The sequence below is a fragment of the Dermacentor silvarum genome, chromosome 1, assembly GCF_013339745.2.
Source record: "Dermacentor silvarum isolate Dsil-2018 chromosome 1, BIME_Dsil_1.4, whole genome shotgun sequence".
Taxonomy (NCBI): Eukaryota; Metazoa; Arthropoda; class Arachnida; order Ixodida; family Ixodidae; genus Dermacentor; species Dermacentor silvarum.
Genome location: NC_051154.1, coordinates 293,292,189 through 293,312,281, shown reverse-complemented (window position 1 = coordinate 293,312,281; position 20,093 = coordinate 293,292,189). Strand labels below are relative to the sequence as shown.

The window sequence follows — 20,093 nt, the reverse complement described above, 5'->3', positions numbered from 1 at the left end:
CTTAATTGGGCATCTAGCGGGAATCATTGACGATACTACTAAGGCTGCGTAATATGCCGGAACCACTGCTTTCCCTTGTATAATTTTTTACTTCGACCACTTAACAAAAAAAGCAGAATTTACTCGAATTGCGTCACTACAGATGAATTATCTGCCAAGACAAACATAATTAAAAACTGAAGTAATCCAATAATTATTTAAACTAAAACATTACTTAACTACATAGCTACGAACCTTACCGTACATGTTTATAATGGACAGCTGAAGGGTATCGCCGTAAAAGTATAGTTCCGTGTTTATACATGCTGAAATGGCCAAGTAAGCCGAAATAACTGCCGTCAAATTATTCGTTCAATTTATCTGATTGCGCACGCGCCGCCGCGAAGCGTGACTCGATCGCCATCCAACCCCTCTGTGACGAAGAAGTGTGGTGTAAAATAAAGCTGCCGTCGCCCTTCCCTGTCTCCACAAGCTGATGCCGACTGCGCTTTCCGCAGCTCCCAATTAAGGTTACTGGATATGGTCCCTTTGGGCATATTCAGTAAATATACATCCGACTGAACGCATATAGTAACTTCAGCAGCAAGTGGCGAGACGAGACGCTTTTCGGGCTATATGGCGAAGCTTCGTTTTACGCCGCTCCACTACGTTCAGGTTCCACACATTAAACTCTTTCATTTTCCTTCCTGGAACGATTTCCTTATTTACTACCATATTCCACTTAAATCAGCTATATTGCGAGCTTTAGGTGCAAGTTAAAGAAGCCCAGGTGATCCAAATTATTCCGGATCGTCCCCCACTACGGCGCGCCTCATAATCAGATCGTGGTTTTGGCACGCAAAAACCCCACAATTTTTAAATGTATATTGCGGTGCAACTCAGATAACAGGAAAACGCCGCCTGCTGTTCGCGCATAACAAAGAATCTTCTTACTCACTCTGGGGACGTCGGTCTGAACCCGCCACACTGTGTGTTTCGTCTGGAGTGTGCGTGTTTGTGTAATCTGTGCGAGCCTAGTTTTTCGTTCGTCGCCTCACGTGTCACGCTTATAGTGCCACATAGTCTAACCATGAAACATCTGTTAGCTATCGGAAGCTTCCACTGCTAAGTGCTAAGCCTCCAGTGGCGAGTGGGCTTCCGTCGTACTCGTGCGGTTTCTATCCTCAACTGTCTACGTAAGCAAAGTGCGTGCTTGCTATATATAATAAATTCGCAATCAATGCAGAAATTTCTTTGTCCTTGTGCTTCTGTTTTTGTCGTTTCCTTATTTTCGTGCGGGAGCGTGTACGCGTTCAAATTAGTTGATGCCATAGCGTGAGAGATCTCTCTACCATATTTTGTTGCTTGCACTATGGGCCACGTGACCCAAAGCAGCCAACAATAACGCATATCTTCGGTAGTGCTGGTTCTGTATGGAGATGGATTACCATCCTATTGTGAGGGGGCGGAAGACCCACGCCACCTTGGTGCGATCGCGCATACATTGGCGAAGCTGTTGTGGTTTTTGAACAAATCGCGATTTTCCCGCGCAAAACTTAAAAGCGCCGTTGTATATAAACCTATTTCCCGCGCACAAAATTTATTGCATCGCCAATTTCAGAAATCGTTTCACGTAATACACTATTTAAGTGGCAGAAAGAGGAAAGCTCTCTGGGCTTGTTTCCGGTCCGGAATAAACTTATACCGCAGAGACGCCACCTAGCTGCTTCTGGTAAAACATTCTCTAAGCTCCCACTGTAGCAGAGCAACCGTAATCCCGGACTGAATATGCACGGTGCCACATTTACCGCTGGCTCGCTGTGTTCCTATAAGGGTGAGGGGTACCGTATATATATATATATATATATATAAAGTGTAACGGGACACAGAAGCGCGCTCACGCATGGTAAGCGCACGACTAGAGGCCGTTATATTACTGCGTGCATACGAAGTGCTTCTAGCCCACCAATTTCAATTTTTTTTTGCGGGCGACAGTTTCACCCGTCCACGTGACCGAAGCCACCTGGGGACCTTTATTAGCTACTTTGAAGCACACGGTAGGCCTCAGGCGTGCCGCGTCCCTTAACCCCGGCTCCAAACGTGCGTGTGCCGTTGTTTGCGATACGGGGAAGGTGTCGGCGAGTCCTTTCTTCGAGAACGGCTTGCGAGTATTCGGGAAGGGGGCAGTGAACTTGAGATTAATAAAGACATCTTAGGAGATACTCCGAAAGTGCCTTTGAAGGAACAAGAGTCGCCACGCGAGAAACACTCGAGAAAGTCTATCGTGCGTTTCACTGTACGACGATCACCGGTTCCGCGGGCAACGATAGAGTAAGTCGCAGACATGAGAAGTTAAACGGTACCGGCGCGAAGCTTATGTATCGTGCACCCCCGTTGCTTCCCGCGTTCTCCGAGTATACTGTCGTATAAGGGGCGGTGTCTGAATATAAGCTTGATACCCGTAGTTCACATTATCGCGGTGGCATATCTAAGTACACGAACTATTTTTACGGACGGCTTAAGTGTTCAAACAACACCAGGCTATAACACTCACGTCAGTGAGTCTGAGTCCTTTAGCGCGTCACGTACTCGTGCGTATCGCTTCTACTGCAGCGAGTATAGATGCATATGAAAATGCCGCCTGAATGACTCAAGATTCCGTTTTCGACTTCATAATTTGTGTAAAAATCTCTCCAGGCCCGGCACACCATATACTTATTATTTTTACTATGTAAAAAGAAGAAACGTAGAAGGATATAGATACGCGCGCGGCGGTAGTTTAGTGGCTATACCTTCGCGCTGCTGAGCCTCTATAGGACGCGGGTTCGATTCCGGCCACGACGGCCGCTTTTAAGGGGGGCGAAATGCAAACACACTCGTTGACTTAGATTTAGGTGCACGCACGTTAAAAAGCCCACAGGTGGCCAAAATTAATCCGGAGTCCCCCACTACGGCGTGCCTCATAATCAGACCTGGGTCTTGGCACGTAAAACTCAAGAATTTAAGTTTCTTTTATATAGTGTGAGATAGGCGAAAGAAATTTACAACTACTGGTAAGGCAGTACCGACAGGTAATCAAGGAAGCTATAGAGATCAAAACTGAGCGCTGTCCAGACAGGCCTCTAAAGAAACTAACGTGCGAAACAGCTCCAGAAATAAGAAAATGAAAAAAAAAAATAACAAGTATATAAACGTGAGGCGAGGAAGGCATGACGTGCTCGAATTCAAGGATGGTCAAGACTCAACCCTCGTTCGTGCCCCCCTCTAACGCGAACGGTAACGACGATCGGGGTGGGCCATGGGAGAGAAAGCAGGTGACCGAAAATGAGACCGGTGTAAGTGGGAGCAGCGGTTCGAGAATCGGGACGAAAAGGGAAGTATACGCCGCCGCCGCGCCGCGTGTGCTCTCCGAAGCTTCCGCTCCCCAGAACTTATTACGGCCGGGCTCCAGTCGCCTCGGAGCACGTAGCAACGCAGACCCCTGTTTGGCACGCCCGACTTCAACTGGAGTACTCGCGCGAAGGGGCGCGCCCGGGCTCGAGCCCGACGTCGTCGACGACGTGCCATCGTCCGGCGCTTGCACCCTGCCCCACTAATTGTAAGGCAGTACAGTGAGCGCAGAAATCGAAAGTGAAGCTGCTCCTAGTCCGGGGGCAAAGAGCTCTTGGTGGTGCGTCCAGGGACCAACCGTGTGTATATAAATATATACAGGGTGTCCCAGCTATCACGCAGCACGATTTGAAACAAGAGGAACGGCGTTACGCGAAGCAAACCTAGTGCGTATTGTTTCCAGTACAGTGGAGTAGCCGCCAGTAATTTTTTCGTTACTGAGATTTAATTAGCTAATTGTAATTAATTATCTAACTCGAGAAGTACTGTCCTAATTATCAAAGTGTCAATGAGAAAATTGTAGAACAACACGAAAAACTACTGATACAGCTTTCTGTTGCTCAATACGTGCTACATAAATGTGTTTTTCGAGCGTGAAAGAAGCCCGCGAATACACGCAGAATTGCCGCGCGACTGGCCGCTCGAGGCACTTAGTGTGTATTCGTGGGCTTCTTTCACACTCGGAAAAACACTTTTATGTAGCACGTATTGAGCAACAGAAAGCTGTATCGGTAGTTTTTCGTGTTGCTCTACAATTTTCTCATTGACACTTTGATAATTAGGACAGTACTTCTCGAGTTAGATAATTAATTACAATTAGCTAATTAAATCTCAGTAACGAAAAAATTACTGGCGGCTACTCCACTGTACTGGAAACAATACCCACTAGGTTTGCTTCGCGTAACGCCGTTCCTCTTGTTTCAAATCGTGCTGCGTGATAGCTGGGACACCCTGTATATATATAACAATATAAAATGCATCGCGAAGCTCCGGCTTACCTGCAACTTTCGAGACTGAATTTTATACGAGCTACTGTTAATCATCATCATCATCGTCACCATCATCATCATCATCATCAGCCTATATTTATGTCCACTGCAGGACGAAGGCCTCTCCCTGAGATCTCCAATTACCCCTGTCTTGCGCTAGCTGATTCCAACTTGCGCCTGCAAATTTCCTAACTTCATCACCCCATCTATAGTTTTCTGCCGTCCTCGACTGCGCTTTCTTTCTCTTTGTATCCATTCTGTAACTCTAATGGTCTACCAGTTATCCATCCTACACATTACGTGGCCTGCCCAGCTCCATTTTTTTCTCTTAATGTGAGCTAGAATATCGCCTATCCCCGTTTGCTCTCTGATCCACACCACTCTTTTTCTGTCCCTTAACGTTAGGCCCAACATTTTTCGTTCCATCGCTCTTTGTGCGGTCCTTAACTAGTTCTCGAGCTTCTTTGTTAACCTCCAAGTTTCTGCCCCATATGTTACCACCGGTAGAATGCTATGATTGTACTCTTTTCTTTTCAACGACAGTGGTAAGCTTCCAGTCAGGATTTGGTAATGTCTTCCGTATGCACTCCAACCCAATTTTATTCTTCTGTAAATTTTCTTCTCATGATCAAGGTCCCCTGTGACTAATTGACCTAGGTAAACGTACTCCTTTACAGACTCTAGAGTCTGACTAGCGATCCTGAATTCTTGTTCCCCTGCCAGGCTATTGAACATTACGTTTGTCTTCTGCATATTAATTTTCAACCCTACTCTTACACTTTCTCGGTTGAGGTCCTCAATCATTCGTTGCAATTCGTGCAATGTGCCAAAGCACAAAACGGCTCTGACTCGCATGACACGGCATCGTCCCAGCTGACAGATTCAAGCCAGCCAAGGGTGCTTCGATAGTGCCGCGTAAGCTGGCCTATTATATGTATACGCCGCCCATCGTGTAACCCGCTTTCTACACATACATACTACTGTCCCTACCGGACCCCGCATCACTGTCATTGCAGTCCTAAAAACGGGCTGCTCGACGGATTTCTACGGCGGCTCTTTCTGTCTACGAGAGGCCTGTCACGACCAGCGCACCGACCATACATCATCTGCGCCAAATTTCACCACTAAGTAAGCTCGTGTGCCTTAAGACCAACCGCTTATGGGCTACAGGGTGTACCCTTGGCTTGCAGCCTAATCAAATAAACCCGCTTCGAGTCTGTAGACTCTGTTGGGTCCATGCAGTAGTCTGTTACTTTAGCCGGCGATGCAGCGCATTGCAAACTTGTTCAGGTTCTCGTTTAAACTATTAATTGCCGGTCCATTTGAGACTCATAATGTGCCTCTTCGATACCTCAGAGAGAAGGCGTACGTCTGGCAGCTTCTTGGGCTACTGGAGACTTCTGCTGCTGCCTACTCTTTGTTACTAACCTTCGTTAAGCCCATGCAATCAAAAGCGAAAGTGCAGTTGTGGCAGTGTTCGTGCCACATTGTCGCGTCAACTTTTTCATGCCGTGACATGCATCACTGATAGGCGTGCGACATATAGACAAGGGAGGGACAGAGTTGATGCTTTCGGTACTACATGTGCTAAGAAATCTGTACCTATGAAAAAAAGACGTAATTGTGGAAGACCATAGGAAGCTAGAACTTAAATGGAAAATGAGACATCCACCCAATCGTACCAATTGCTACAAGGGAAACCCCATACGGGGTCCTCGAAAGAAAAGCCTCTCAGTTTCTTTCTTTTTTTTTCAACTGCGAGGCTTTTCTTTCAAGGAACCCACATGGGTTCCCTTTGTAGCAATTGCTACGATTGGGTGGATGTCTCATTTTACATTTAATTACTTCTCTCCACCTAGCGGGTTTCCGCTGAACTATTACGTTGAAGCTAGAACTGTGTGTAGAAAATAAGTACTTAATCGAAGTTGCTTCAAAGGTCTTAAACGTTTACGGAGACCAATTGCTCGCTTTGAACGCATGAACGAGGGTGTCCAGAATGGGCGGCCCATTCAGTCGCTGTAGGGCTACGCCAAGGAAAGCACCATCAGCGCGGAAACCTTCTCACGGCGTTGACATTTCTGGCTTCAACAGTTCCTGAATCAGGGCCACGAAGATTACAGGAGTAGCCTGGAGGCATTTGATCTCTTGCAGAATTCCGCGGGACTCGTCGGCGTCGCTTAAATTTTAGTGCCGTTCCGTCCACGTGTCTCCTTTTTTGGCAAATGAAGTGAGCCTTTCGTCACCCCTTACTCTTTACGCTCCAGGCTCTGAATGTCTCGTTACTCCTCTTCTCGCCCCCGTTTCGCAGGCACATCGATCGCACTCGAACGGCAAGGAACGGAGATGTAAAATCGACCGAAGGACATAAAACGGGGGCAAAGCCCTAATCGGGTTACCGCGAAACCACGAGCGTGCGTACGCACGCGCGCTATAGACACTTGGCGACTGTAAATTCTTTTGGGCCACCACAGAACCGCCGAGTGCCGACACCCTCATTACCGACACCTCGCGGTATATATGCCCTCCTCCCGCTACACCCTTTCGGCTCCTTATCTGTGTCGTCCGGCAGCAACCACACAGAATGGGGCTGCTCGTTTTCCTCTTTTCCGGGCGACGACAGTTCAAGCGGCGACAGCCCCCTACACACTCCCGCCCTATCCTTCCTTTTCGGGCAGGCCTTCCCGGAGAGAAAGACGCTGTCCGAGCCACACGTCTTCCAGCGACCCTCCTGCCGACGCCGCTTTTTCTCCCCTCGCGACATTGCTGCAGATGGTCTCACCTACTTTCGTCAGTGCGTCATTTGTCGCGCGGTCCGACACTGAGGACGACGTGTGGCAACGGCCTCGTCATCCGCTTATCTCCCGCTAACAGAGTGGGCCGCCGCAATATTTCTCGCCCCCCCCCCCCCCCCCCCCTGCCCTACCCTCCTTGCCTAATTTTCTTGCTCTGCACGCCTTTGTGTCGTCCGGGCAGTTTTGTGCAGCATTGTGCGGGCTCTGATGCCGCTACTGACTATATGGGACCGCAGTGAAGTCAAGCTCCGTATCACTCTGTGATGTTCTATTCCTTAGGAGTTCATTGGTCGTCGTCTACGCCCGTCTTAACTTTCCTAAAGTCATACAGAATATTCTCAGTCAGTGGACAAAGCTACCCGCCCGTGGTCCGACGTGACATGATCGTCTCCAAAGGACATGCGAAGAAAGGAGTGAATCAAAATGGACAAAGAGAGAGAGAGAGAGGCTGCGCGCGCACGCAAGTGCGCGTGTTTTCGCACCTGACTGTAGATACAATAAGTACACTGCCATGCTGAAGAGCCGCGGTTTTGTTTTTATCGACACCACATGAGTGGCAGGGCACGCGCTTGTGTAGCACGCCCACAGCACTGACATGCAAAAGCGCAATTCCAAATAAGAATATTGCAGGAGCTCGACAGTTTTTCTCTCGGATTGTGTAATTATACACATAGAAATGTGCGTGGCATGCTCAGTAAGTACGAAAGGCGTACACTTCAAGGAAGGAACTGCCACTTTGCCGCGCAAGAGCGGACGCGCGCGCACTTTTTTTTTTGCGCCCTGCGTCGTATAGCAGTGCACGCAATTATGTATAGAAGTGAGCAGGCGCGCGTGGCTTTCGTCATTGCCGGCCTGGCCCATGCGGCTGTCTCAATTCGGGCAGCTGCGCCTCCACTCCAGTGCGTAGCGAATTAAGAATCGACGTCCGGCAGAGAGAGAGGGAGAGCACGCTCCTTCGGCCAAGCTCATGAATGGCGGGATGCCTTGGCATCCGCACGAGACGGGATCATCGCGCGCAGCGCGGGACGCGATCAATTTTAATTAACGGTCCGCCCGGCTCAGCCAGCCCGGTGGCCGTCATTCCGCATGGAGACGGGTTTATAGCGCGAGCCACCGCGTCCGTAAGTTCCGATTGCGCATGTATACATTACTCTGTGTCGGCACGCCTCTCTCTCTCTATCTCTCTCCCTCTCCGGCGTCTTATCTGTGGGGACACAATTGCGAGCTCGAAGAGGGGAGCACGACTTAGTTCGACAAGAGGAACAAGAACGCGAGATAAGCTGCGAGAGAAAGCGCAGACATTCGGAGAAATAGCCTACTAATTTACCGACTCCGAACACAACGACAACCTTTTACGGAGCTGTTAGCCTCCATCTTTAACGCGGTTAGTTCCCGAAAGTATGAGACTATAAGAGTCGCCGTATACTTATGTAGCGGAATCAATACCGTCACCAATACATTCTTCGCGACTGCTCGAGTTTATGTTGCGTGCTTATACATACACACAGCTTAAGTGCAATGAACGCGTCACTGCGAGATATGCAAAACAACAATGTTGGTGGAACCACAATTTCAACGTGCTTTAATATAAACCAGGACGGACATTAAAGCCTCGCATATATAGTGCGGCGCAACGTGGACACTCTAAAGTCTATAGCGCCGCGTGCCTGGCGGCGTTCCACGAGCTTTGGCGCGGCTAGCGCGCAAATCGAACATGTCCTACGCACGCCGGAGCCGCAAGACTAGAGTGCATTGCGCGCTATATTGGCTGACCGGCAACATGCTGGCTTGCAGTTCGGGTACACTGAAGAGATTGCGCTGAGTTTGCGCGCTCGCCAAACGAAAAGTGCTCGCTCGCCACGCACTCGTGCGCATGTGCTTCGCCAACAGCTGACTGCCGCGCTGCTGCGTGCCGCGTTCAACGCGCCGACCTGGCGTCGCCGACGTAACGTGTATCCGACTTCGCCGGCTCCTGCCTGGTACGCTGGAAACGCCGGACTGTATCCGCGCCTAAATAATTTGCCGAATCTTGGAAGTTCAGCTTGACAGAAGTGCCTAAATGAAATGTAACTAAATAAATGTTCCCGAAATTTTTCAGTCTACCGATGAATGCGACTTGATAGAGTTTGCTTTGGGGGAAATTTATTGGGCAGGCTCACTTTTGACACGTAACCTTAAAGGAACTCAGAAGTCATCAGAACCACTGTCATGACGAGCCCATTTTATGTCCACTGCAGGATCCCTAATTACCCCAATCTTACGTGAGCAGACTCCATTCTACGACTGAAAATTTCTGAATTTCATCACATCACCTTAAACACTGCCGTCCCCGACTGTGTTTGCCTTCCACTTGGCTACCGACCTAGCTGTTAGTATATCGGAGAGAAAGAGAAAAAGAAAGTGCGCACACGAACCCAATGACGCGCTACAACTTTTTTCATGGTAGGCCATACGGTATATACAAGTCCTTAAATATCGGAGCAACGCGTTTAAAGCCGTATGTGTGGAACTCAGTTTGGATCAGTGTCTTAGGACTCTGCTCAGTGAAGGGGCAGTGGCGTAGCCAGGAATTTTTTTCGAAGAAGTGGGGAAGTGGGCGGGGGGGGGGGGGGGGATGTTGTGTCACGTCATTTAGGCCAGGTATCTTAGCACACAGAAACTTCGGGGAAACAAGTGCCCACGGTATATAGCACACGACACACGTACAAAAAAAAAAAAGAAGCAACATTCCGTATTTAATCTTTTTTTATATATTATAAACGCGGGTTCAAGGCCCGCATTCGTCTGTTAGGGGCATGCGATTTTGCGTTTGTACATGTCATGCCCAATTTTGATCTTGAATTGCCAGATTTTTACAGGTCTATGTAGTCGAGCGTGAGTATATAGCCAATTGTTTTGGTCGGTCGGCTGGTTGGTTGTTGGCTGGTAGGGTTAGCCTGGCAGTCTGTGCCGGTGTTCAGAAACATGTTACCCCGTGTTCAAAATTTCAGTGTCGCTATGATGGGCGAGTAGAAGGCGCGACACCTTCTTACTGACTATCCCCGGTCCATCGGGGAACGTCATCTGTGGCACCCGAGCGTATGCAACGGATGATAGTGTCTATATCCGTCCTGCCAGGCTCCAAGCTTTTCGCACGGCATTCGCTACTTGCGCGGCGAATCTTATTGCACACTTACATCCGGGACTATATATTCACGCTAGATACACGCTACTAGTTGTAGCCGGAGCTCGTATGTGTCATTCTTCCGGGTGCTTGACCACGCACAAATTCGTGTGCATTTGTCAAGTATCTTGAGTGCTTTGCGTGCAACGCTTCGCGATACGCTCCAAAAAGCACCCACACTTCTTTTGTACAATAAACATCCCCGCTCGCGTTGTCCGCTAAATAGAGTTGGTCCACCACCTGTTCTTCGTGCTGAGCATGCTTGAAGATTGCAGCCCCAGAGCCAATCGCACTGTTACCTATACTTCTTCAATAAAGTCAGTTAGTTCAACTTGGTTGACTGCGGGTGCTGCGCGCACTGGCATCTGTTCCCAAGAGTCAAATAATTTCGCGAGTTGTAACGATATGACGTTCAGCAGAATTTCAAGCCTGTATTCTCTGCCACGCATTCAGTAATGTTTTTTTTTTTTTTTTGGCAGTCTACGCGGCACACCGCCGGCGAATATGGCACAGTTTGGTATGTGACAGCGGTTGGCAGGCATAGTTTGAGTGGAAGGAGCACGGGCATGGTCTGCAGAGTCCATCGGTGCGATGATAAAAAAAAGAACACACGCAAAGAACACACAAATATGGACTCACCACTGAAGTTGGACTCGATCTCGTAGGGGATGACGGCGTGGTCCCAGAGCCTCTCGGGCCTCGCAGTGGCGGCGCGGACGCGTCGGCGGTTCTTGCCCGCGCGCTCCCGGTGCCGGTGTCGCCGCCTGCGTGTATATATACGGCTACTATATGTACATACATACAGCATCGTACGACATGAACTCGACGCGAGCGGGGTCGAGACGGGTGTCGTGCTGGCCCCGGACCAACCGGAACGCGTTTGCGTGCGCTTCACTAATCGGGTTGAGCGAATCAGGCCACACCGCACTGATTACATGCACCCCGACGCTCCTTCGGCTCGATGCGCAGGTGTTTTCGTCAAAACCGAGGAGCGGATTTCCACAGTCCACAAGCCGACCCATCGTCCGGTTCCTGTAAGCGTAGCTACCGCTAATATGACACGAATGATACACGAGACTGCCGACCGAAGCGACCGCAGAGGGTCAACGACGCACCTCCGTTCCCATCACGGAAGCTTTACTACAAACATTAGTCTGCAGACATTTCAACCACCGTTGAGAAAAGGGAAAGATTGCGAAAAAAAATATTTTGGGGGGATATACTCAGCCTATGGCAAATTAGTTCTGCGGAATCCCGCAAGGTGGATAAAGTATCGTGAAAAGGGGGAAAAAAATGTCATCCACCCGAATGTGGCACGAAGGTACAAAGGAAAGCCAGTGTAGGGTAGCAAACCGGACGGTCGTCTGGTTGACCTCCCTGCCTTTCTGCTCCTTGCTTTCTCTCACTCTCTCTTTGGTTTTCCTTGGTAGCTTGATACTACATTCGGGTGGATGACAATTTTTCCCTTTCACGATACTCACCCAGCATGCAATCACACTCTCGAAGGGCGATCGAGGTGCAACGTGGTACTCACCGTTTGCTGCGGAACCTGGGGCCCCGGTCCGTAACGTTGAAGCCGACCCCGAGCTTGGCCTGCCTGCTTCGCCGTCGGTACGTCTCCCGCGACATGGCTATGTCGCCCATCACGAGCTCTGCACGGGGCGAGACAAGACAGCAGAGGGGAAAGGGTGAGTATCGGACGTGTCACAAGGTTCCCAATTACTTATAGTTAGAGCACAGACGTGCCTATGGTTAGAAACAATACTGAACGGGAAACGAAAGCGTTCCGCAGTAACGTGCTCAGAAGGGCGTGGCCTTCAGTGTACCGGAGCATGCAAACGAGCAATGTTCGGGCCAACCTTGAATGCCACCACACAATAGATGGCAACATGCAGAATAACGATGTCAGCATTTGAAATGTCGACAACGCATACCATGCGCCTGTCTAGTAGGTGTCACAAATACGCGCTCACGTGACTATACGTCGTCGTGAAACTTGCGGCCTATCGTAGCGGGAGCGCGCAATCGTCTATGCGTACGTAAGGTATAGGCCAAAAAAGGCACGAGTCCTATGTACCAACGAAGCCGGAGAGGGCACGGGCTTCCAATGGCTTGAACGGCAAGAATAAACCAGTGCCATGCGTGGCAAACGGACTTTACGTGCAGGAAATTGTCGCATATATATGGCAACATGTTTGACATAATCATCATAAAAAAGTCCTAAAACCTATAGCTTGTATCCCAAAAATGACCGTCCAGTTTTTCTTTACTCGAAAATAGAGGTTGATTTGGGTTACAGTCAAAACTGTTGTTCGTGCATCTGGATCCCTAGCCACAGGCTATTTGAAAACGTAGAGTGCGCATATACCTACACGTATACCTGCATACTTATACCGAACTTTGACGCTGTCATCGGCACTTCTCTGTTCAGTAACCTATACCTGAACAACGAACCTGTCTGCTTGTTCGTTCCTCAATAACTTGCAGCGCACAGCGGAACAGAGAGCCGTACAGGCCAGGCCATGCGCCGTTCATCCCGTGATGCGTGCAGTACGGCACAAGTACGCACGTAAGTACAGCAGTGTCGTTCATCATCAACCAACTAGCCTAACAGTCTATTCCTGTACCTCCCTATGACTGTCACCGTGCTGTTGAACTTTTCAAGCCGTTTTTTTTTAATGCTATATGTGGGTAAGCATTTGAACAGGCCAGCCTTATCCGTTGATTGCCAGGCGAGCGAACTAAGCGCGCGCAAGAATCATCTCGAGACACATTGCTCACGCCTGGTATGTCGAGTAATCTTGACTGCTAGAAGTGTTGTGGTCAGAGGCATTCACCCCACAATCTCGAAACGAGTGGACGCCGTCAGTGCATTCTCGTGCGCTCGCGCTGTCGCAGGCAGCTGCAGGAGTACGAGCCCCCTTCTCGATTCGCGCCTGTGAGAGTCGCCATCGTGAGCCGCTGACACCCGCAGCCAATTCTAGAAACATTCTTCGGGAAGCTTTTCCGGGCTTCAGATTGATTCACGCGCACGCATTCTTCCTACATAAAGGGGTGGAGGAGTGCTTCGCTCTGGCAGGCGACACCTGCGGCATCCCTGCATCCCTTTCACTCCCTATTCATCAGCATGCACTCGGCAGCTAATCGAGACCGGGACGCTGGGCGTTAATGCCGCGCGCACGAGGTGACCAGCGCCTGATGAGATCAGCCTATTTCGCATAGTGCGTGCCACGCGCAACCCTTGCTTTATTACTTTAGTTTGCAGTCGTAATGGGCTGGCACTCCCCCGGCATGTGGCAGCAGAACCGTGTCCCTATTCCGCACCATTCGAAAGTGAGACACACACCTCAATTCCCTCTGCGCAAGAAAATTAAGTCAAGCAGTTCGCGCGACGAAAGTCCACAAACAGTGTATAGAACCTTCTGCCACATTGTATTCAATGCAAGATGTCATCGAGTGACGTTTATTCATATTTTCAAAATTATTTCTGGCGTTTTACGTGCCGAAACCACGATATGATTATGATGCACGCCGTAGTGGTGGACTCCGGATTAATTTTGACCACCTGGGTTTCTTTGACGTGCACCCAATGCACGGTACACGGGCGTTATTGCAATTCGCCCCCATCAAAATGCGGCGGCCGCAGCCGGGATTTGAACCCGCGACCTCGTGCTTAGTAGCGCAACGCCAAATCCACTAAGCAACCACGGTGGGTATCATCGAGTGACATTGAGAAGGCAGCATCTCTACCGGCGAACAGCCCGACAAATACGGCATGCGAGATTACCGACATTTATTTTAATACCTCATCTTTCGCCTGATAAAGTGGACGCGTCTTCTGCGGGGTCCAAGCGGTGAATATATATAATGCTCACCACGATCCTCGAGTGGAGCATGCACTACAGATCCCCTACACAATACTAATACTGGCACGATCCATGTATTCTTTGCATCCATACCTACGTTTACGGAAAACACCTTCTACTGCCATAACCGCGGCGTTCTATGCAGGCTTCCAAGGAAAGAGCTGCTGAACAAGATCCGCGATATAATATGATATGCGAATGATATGCGAAAGGAAGGAAAGTTAGTTGGAAGACGAACATCCTGTTCGAGCATAGCGCACCCACCCACCCACACAGACACGCACGCACGCACGCACGCACGCACGCACGCACGCACACACACACACACACACACACACACACACACACACACACACACACACACACACACACACGCACGCACGCACGCACGCACGCACGCACGCACGCACGCACGCACGCACGCACGCACGCACACGCACACACGCACTTGGGCCTCAAGCAGCAGCGACAAAGAAGCACAAGCGCGTATACTGAAAGAGCAGTGCTATAGCGCACCACTTGTGTAATAACGTGACGTTTAGCATGATGAGCAGTGTACGATTGGAACATTTTCACAAACAGGTTCGTCGTGGACGGCGGGTGAAATTTGGGAGTCGCGAGAGGATTTGCGTTGTTTTTTACATCTACTGCAGTGGGCCAAACATCCGGCGTGCCAAACAAAGGAACAGAAGACGCGGATCATGCGGTGCGATGGCGTATAAGCGTTATGTGATTCAAAGTTGGAGCACCTAAATGCTGATTTATCCTTGCGAACGAATCCACCTCTACGCCCGCGAAAAGATCACTGGAGAAACGCTGTAGCTTCGGCACGTTCGCGTCGCACCAAGTCGAACCGGTGGCGTACGTCGGCGTTATCCGAACGCGGCGTTGACATGTCTCTCGTCTTCATTTTTCATGTCGTGTGAGCGCTGCTCTTGAGACCAATTTTGAACGGGGCATGACTTCGCTCCAAGCGATGCGATCCTTTTTCGCGAAGGAGAATTTATCTTCATGCAATTTGGCGTAAATTCAGTGTGCAATCTCCGCGTGTATGAGGTTGTGAACCTTTAAAAAACGCGACCCGTGTGCTTTGTAATTTTGTTTGCGCGCACTAGTCTGCCCTTTTAGCATACGCCCGTGTGGGGAAAGCAATGCAGACGCTTGTCTGGTTGGGCTCCCTACTTCTGCTCTTTTGGTTTGTTTATCTCTCTCTATGTGCGAATGCGCGCGCTTAAATTCCTGCTATATGTTCTGCGTATCACATTATGTCGGGAGGCATTTGGATAGATTAAATTTAAGTGCGATAGTGCGATTTGATAGTGTTTACACTGATTCGCGAAGCGTGTTGTTCCAAGTCTTTCGTGAGTCATACGTGCTTCCCGGAAGTGTAACAAAGCAAATGCTTACTTTCCATAGCAAGTCACATGCATGGCATCCTCGACAAATCGCACGAATTTGCCCTATATAGTGCGCCGTTTCATCCAATCATCGTCGCCCCATGGCGCTCCAGTGCGCACCAGTGCGATTTGTCGAGGGTGCCATTAGTGTTTGCACACGTTAATGTCGTCTCTCTTGCGTGTGATACTCCTAATTAGTAACAGAAAAAAAAGCAGAAGGCGAGAAGAGACTCGTAAGGTGTGCATTTAAATAACGAAGGCAACAGCTGTCAATCACCGAGTGCACGTTACATGCGTTTGGCGCTCTTTGGCTAGAACTGGACCTTGCGCCCAATAATAAAATTATGTTAGATGATGGCACAATAGCGTGCCGCAACAAACTCAAAGTTTCACCGAGGCATGTAGTATACATATACACACCTTGCTAACATAAGTTCGTCAGCGTGCACCTGAAACAGCTATTGATGAGCAAGAGCACGTACAACCTATCGCAAAAAAAAAAGTGAAGACCAGTCGGCGCAGCGGCTGACTTTTACTCGTTTCTTCTTATTTTTTTTTTTTCAGTAAGGGCTCTGTTATACTCCGACGTAACGTCGACGCGCGCGCACGCTGGGCACAGCGACGCTACGCTAGCAAAACGCGAGCACTCTATAGTCTGACGCGAGGCGCGACTGACGCGGCCAGCGTCCGTCGGCGCGGCCCGGCTGCAGCCGGCGCGAAATGCAACATGCTGCATTTCGCGCCGACGACGTTACCCAGACTGCACCGCGTCCGCGTTTATTTCCGCGCGGCGCTCGCTTTCCGCGCTCTGCTCTGCTCTACTGAGCATGCGCTGCTTTGGCTCCGGCCGCTGCGTCGGGCCGCGTCGCGTTGGACTATAGGCACCGGGCGGCCGTTGTAAGGCGCCAGCGGCGCGCCGGCGATATGCTGGCGAACAGCGCCGCGAACGGTAGCTGTCAAAGCACTGGCATGTGAAGCAGACGACGGGACGAAGGCGCTCGGTGCTTCCAGTGATTTGGCACTGCGGGTTTTAAGGGCTGACGCACCGGAAAACGCTTTTTCGTGTGTCTGCTTCTGAGAAAGGTCGTCACTTGTACGAGGCAGATCACATTCGTGGCATCAAGTAGTATATAAAGCAGAAAACGAGCGCAAATTGCGATGCAAATGCACCACGTGAACGGAGCTCACCGCGGCAACATAACACGTGGAACTCCAGCAGTTATATTCCAGATGTTATTTTGCTGTGCCCGTTAACATTCTCGCGTATTTAATCATGTAAATAGGCGAAGAACACAAAAATTATGGAGAAAAAAAAAGAGACATACGTCTTCCTTATTCTGTTTCTTGAGCTGCTTCGCCGATCGGACATGTGTCAGTCCTTCTCTGTCCGTTGTAGTTCTTTTATCTTTGCAATGATTCCCCATTCTTATATTGCTTATAACCTAGCCCAATCTTCAGTCACGGCCCATTTTATATAGCTTAGCGCGACGGGAACCGTCGGTGGTGGCGAGTGTGAACACGCCACTGCGTTGGCGTTCGCCGTCGATGCACAGCACAGTCGTGTGCCGGACGCAACCAGAGTTTGGAATTGCTACGAAGGAAAATGCACATTAAAAGAAAGACTGATACACCGATAAGACGGCAAAATAACTACAAATCTGAGTGTTCGCCTTCGGTGCCCAAGCTCCGGAGCCGTTACACTGCGGAGGCGAAGACAGGCAAGAGGAAGACGAAGCTCTTGCGTATGAACGGCTCTTTTATTAACGTTAGAACAACGAGACCATAGCAGATCAGCGTCGGAAATGTACAGTGCCCAGCGATTGAAACGCCGGCAGCGCGCGGCTGCCGCCGTTTTTTTTTTTTTCGCGCCACAGGTGAGCGCCGTGGGACCAAATGCAGTCATAATGCGTCACTAAGGTTCTGGCTTTCACTCTACACCACAATGCATCAGTTTGGCGTCCCCAGCGCTTACAGTCAGTGCAAAAAGCGCTGGTGACCATGCGATTCGAGTATCGCGTTATTGCTGAGCACTGTATGTGCTGTTGCCTACAAACCACACATATACAGACTTTCCGCCTGAAAAACGCGATGCCGCGATGAACAACGATTGAATTTAATGGCCTAACCAGTTTCAGTCATGTTTCAGTAACTGTTGGTGCACCCAAAAACGTAACATGTTTGATCAGACTTGGTTTCAAGGCAGCGCCTGCTGCGCGCGGCCCGGCCGCCACATGCCATACATTCGCGGCGCAGCCGCATGAAGGCGCCACCGGTCCAAATTCATCCCGTGCCCGGTGCCTATAGGGCAGGCGGATTTGCGCCTGGCGTGCCTTCGCCGACGTGACGCGACGAAACGAACGCCGGCGCGCGCGCGCGTTGTGAACGTCGGAGTATAACAGAGCCTTAAGCGCTGCGCCAGCGGCGACGTGCGAGAGACCCGCCGGGATGGCTCAGTCAGCTAAGGCGTTGCACTGCTGAGCACGAGGTCACGGGATTGAATCCCGGCCCCAGCGGCCGCATTTCGATGGAGGCGAAATGCAAAAACGCCCGTGTGCTTGCGTTGTAGTGCACGTTAAAGAATCCCAGGTGGTCCAAATTAAGCCGGAGCCCTTCACTACGGCGTGCCTCATAATCAGAACTGGTTTTGGCACGTAAAACCCCAGAAAGACGAAGACATGTGAGAGACCTTTCCTTGCTGTCGAAGTCCTTTTAGTCGCAGTTTTTTTTTTTTTTCCAAACTCGGGAAGTAAGTCGTTCATGATGTGTTCCTTCGTCCATCATACGTGGCGACTCGTACCGATCACGTTGACAGCTGGGATCCAACTCAAAAAGCAACTTTTTAACTCTTTCAGAAGGACGCAGAGTAGTAGGCCAGAGACAAAGCTCCTCCCCAGCCAACCTCTCTGCTTTTCTCAGATTAAAATGTTTCTCTTTTGCACCTCTCACGATGTCATGTCAGTAGCCAGAACCTGTATTGAACTTATCACTATCTCTTTCTTCAAAGCCAACCCTCTCTATGATGCCTTCTTGAGCACCGAGTTGAATAAAAAAATAAAACGAGGGAAACAACTCGCCAGTGATTACGATACTCCCTAATGCGAAATGTGAGCGCAGCTGCAAACGTGTTTTCATTTCGCCATATATTGGCTGTCGCTGACTATCTCTCTCGTGCGGCACGTTGCAAACGGAGCGAAGTGTGGCGCCCCTGCCTCGCTAATCGGTATATCGCGAGAGGAAGCACGTGGGTGACGCGTGGGTGTGATTCACAGCAGCCGCCGCAGACAGACCTCCGCTCATGCAGTGCTTTGTTTCCATACGGACGACGCGCGCTACTCTGGCGCCATCTCGTAGCAATCGCTACCGCAAAGCCCCTCGTGCGCGGCACTACGTTTTTCTTCTCACGCTTTCGCCATACCCTCCTCCTCAGCTTTCCTCCTCGCGCCTCTTCGCTCTCGCCGCTTTTTTCACCCCCCCCCCCCCCCCCACTGCGCTCCGCGTTCGCTCTCATACTTGGCTGTGCTCGTTCGCTTGTTTACGAGGTAGGACGCCGACGCTCGCCGCAGGAACGGGCGCCTAAGAGCTGCGCTCTAAACAGAACAGATGGATGCTCATCGCTTTCTCTGTCTTTAACACGCGCCTTCAGATTGACTACGAAAGTACCGTTTCGGCTGTCAGGCGTTACGACCGTGCACATACATTTAAAAAATTTTTCTCTCCACTGGAATCCAACCGCCGTGCTCGTCAATGGAACCGGCAAACTTGTACTCAGCACCGTAACGCAGTATAGTCGCTCAGTATCAGCGTCAGGTCTCATATTAACTAGTTGAATGTGCCTGTAACATGACGACTACAACGTGGCAGGCCATCTTCACTACATTTTAAAGCTCCGCCGACAGATGGCTGCAGTGTCGAACATAGCTAGAGACGAGTTCGCATTCTTTTATTTACTTTTCTTTTACACGCGCCACGTGAGGTAAGCTGGGGGGATCATCCTGGTTGACGAAGGTTAATCCATATGCTAACGCCGGAGTTTAGTTGCGCAGAACGTGTGACAGTGAAAATGTCACCGTGAATAATTGGACAAGATCATCTGAAAGATGCATGATGGGCTTTGCCTGTCGTGGTTACAGCTTGAAACCTTACACGAAGAAAGGCAGATAACGAGCGGTTGTAATACGACTGAATTTCGTCAAGCTCAAGGGCGCGATCCCAGCGAGTTTGCGCAAAAGGGACGCACACACGCTCGCAAACACGTGCGCGCACGCACACACACACGCACACGCATACACCCACAGACACGCACACACATGCACGCACACACGCACGCACACACGCATAGACACACGTACTCACACGCGCGCACACACACGCACACACACACGCTCTTTAGCATATACGTTTGCTTAATGACGCTGACAAACAAACGTATGGATGGCACGTATCTTAGCGTTTCACCCTTCACACTCGGCCCTTATCTATAAGCGCCCACTGCGTCTTTATATTAAAACAAGATTAAA

General features: G+C 50.1%; 1 protein-coding gene across 1 annotated transcript in view; it reads right to left on the bottom strand.

Annotated features, from left to right (window-relative positions):
- The window catches only part of LOC119437223 (bone morphogenetic protein 1), a 572,373-nt gene that overhangs the window by 222,421 nt on the left and 329,859 nt on the right, over positions 1-20,093 (bottom strand). Inside the window, exons 2-3 of the mRNA XM_037704269.2 lie at positions 11,848-11,965; positions 10,953-11,077 (exon numbers count right to left, since the gene is read on the bottom strand). Coding sequence (XP_037560197.1) covers positions 10,953-11,077; positions 11,848-11,965 — 243 coding nt within the window. The remainder of the gene's footprint in view (positions 1-10,952; positions 11,078-11,847; positions 11,966-20,093) is intronic.